General features: G+C 46.1%; 1 protein-coding gene across 1 annotated transcript in view; it reads right to left on the minus strand.

The window, feature by feature from the left end:
- The window catches only part of LOC102210739 (ARF GTPase-activating protein GIT2-like), a 17,296-nt gene that overhangs the window by 5,302 nt on the left and 10,774 nt on the right, over positions 1-1,220 (minus strand). Inside the window, exons 16-18 of the mRNA XM_013911394.1 lie at positions 1,001-1,210; positions 742-831; positions 72-154 (exon numbers count right to left, since the gene is read on the minus strand). Of these exons, the coding sequence (XP_013766848.1) occupies positions 72-154; positions 742-831; positions 1,001-1,210 (383 nt within the window). The remainder of the gene's footprint in view (positions 1-71; positions 155-741; positions 832-1,000; positions 1,211-1,220) is intronic.

The raw sequence follows: 1,220 nt of genomic DNA on the forward strand, positions 1-1,220 counted from the left end.
CATTTTAAACCTATACAGAGAAAATGGTGTTTTAGTCTTTAAAATCAACAGTTAACAGACGAAGATCTTACCCACTCTCCTCCATTTCAGAGTGATTGGGTGTAGTGTCATAGTCATTCTCCAGCACTGTACTCTGTCCTTCCAGACTACAGCCCTGTAGGAATGTCAGAGGACAACAGTCAATCAAACACAGTATATACTGTATGTGATTAGTTAGATAAGTTATCACAGCAGCAAATGTGGCCGCACAGAAATTAGAAACATGCAATTCTAAAATCAAACCTGTGATCTCATTATTATTAAGACATCTCACTGTGAAGAGAAAAAAAGGCAGAAACGATACAATCAGTTCATGTGGCGGAGCACAGCTGCACTGCCCAGGATGCGATTAGTAGACGCGAAGGTGTCAACTGTCCTCGGTTTTATCAGAAAGTTATCCCTAAAAAGCACAATGTGGTGATCCGTTATACATCTTTCACATATACTGGATTCAGCTGTCGGATTATTCAAGCAGCCATCTCTGATGCAACATGTCAGCACTTTTGACAATGAGAAGCTGGGGTTGCTCAGAAACTGAACTGTAGCAGAGGCACTGCAGTGCATGCATGCATGCAGGCAGGAGATGCTGAGAAAAGGCAGTTTATAGACACAGGTCAGGAGAGAAGACTGTGGGGTCAAAGAGGACAGTTTTCACCGTCCCCTGGGGCTGCCTCTGAGCCGCGGGAATTTTCAGTACTTAACCCTTCGAGATCTCTCATCCCACGACCAGGAGAGGGAAGAGGGGAAGGTAGGAAGGGAGGAAGCAGCCGTCCCCAAAGGACCCCTACCAATCTAGAAAGGGGTCAAACCAAGTTGAGCATACTCTATTGAGATGCAATGAATGAATGAATGAATGAATGAATGAATGAATGAATATAAAAAAAACAACAACACCAGCCCCAAGCCAGGCATCACCACTTTGGTAAATTAAGAATGAAAACAGTGGTACTCCTGTGCTTACATTGGTAGGGAAGGGTTGTAAAATGACTCCATCGTCATGCCGAGCTGTGTCAACTCGGTGGGGGTACTGCCTTGGAGTAGAGCCCGTCTCATACATGGACCTGGCGCGGCCTCCGCGAGGTTGCTGTCGACCAAAGAGGCCCTGGGGTTGTTGCTGTCCGCTGGGGGTTTGCCATCGCAGTGTTGTGTTTTCAGTCTGCAGGGAATTCAGCTGTAGAGAA

Source organism: Pundamilia nyererei, unplaced genomic scaffold (assembly GCF_000239375.1).
Source record: "Pundamilia nyererei isolate P.nyererei 1_Seehausen unplaced genomic scaffold, PunNye1.0 scaffold00063, whole genome shotgun sequence".
In the NCBI taxonomy this organism is placed as follows: domain Eukaryota; kingdom Metazoa; phylum Chordata; class Actinopteri; order Cichliformes; family Cichlidae; genus Pundamilia; species Pundamilia nyererei.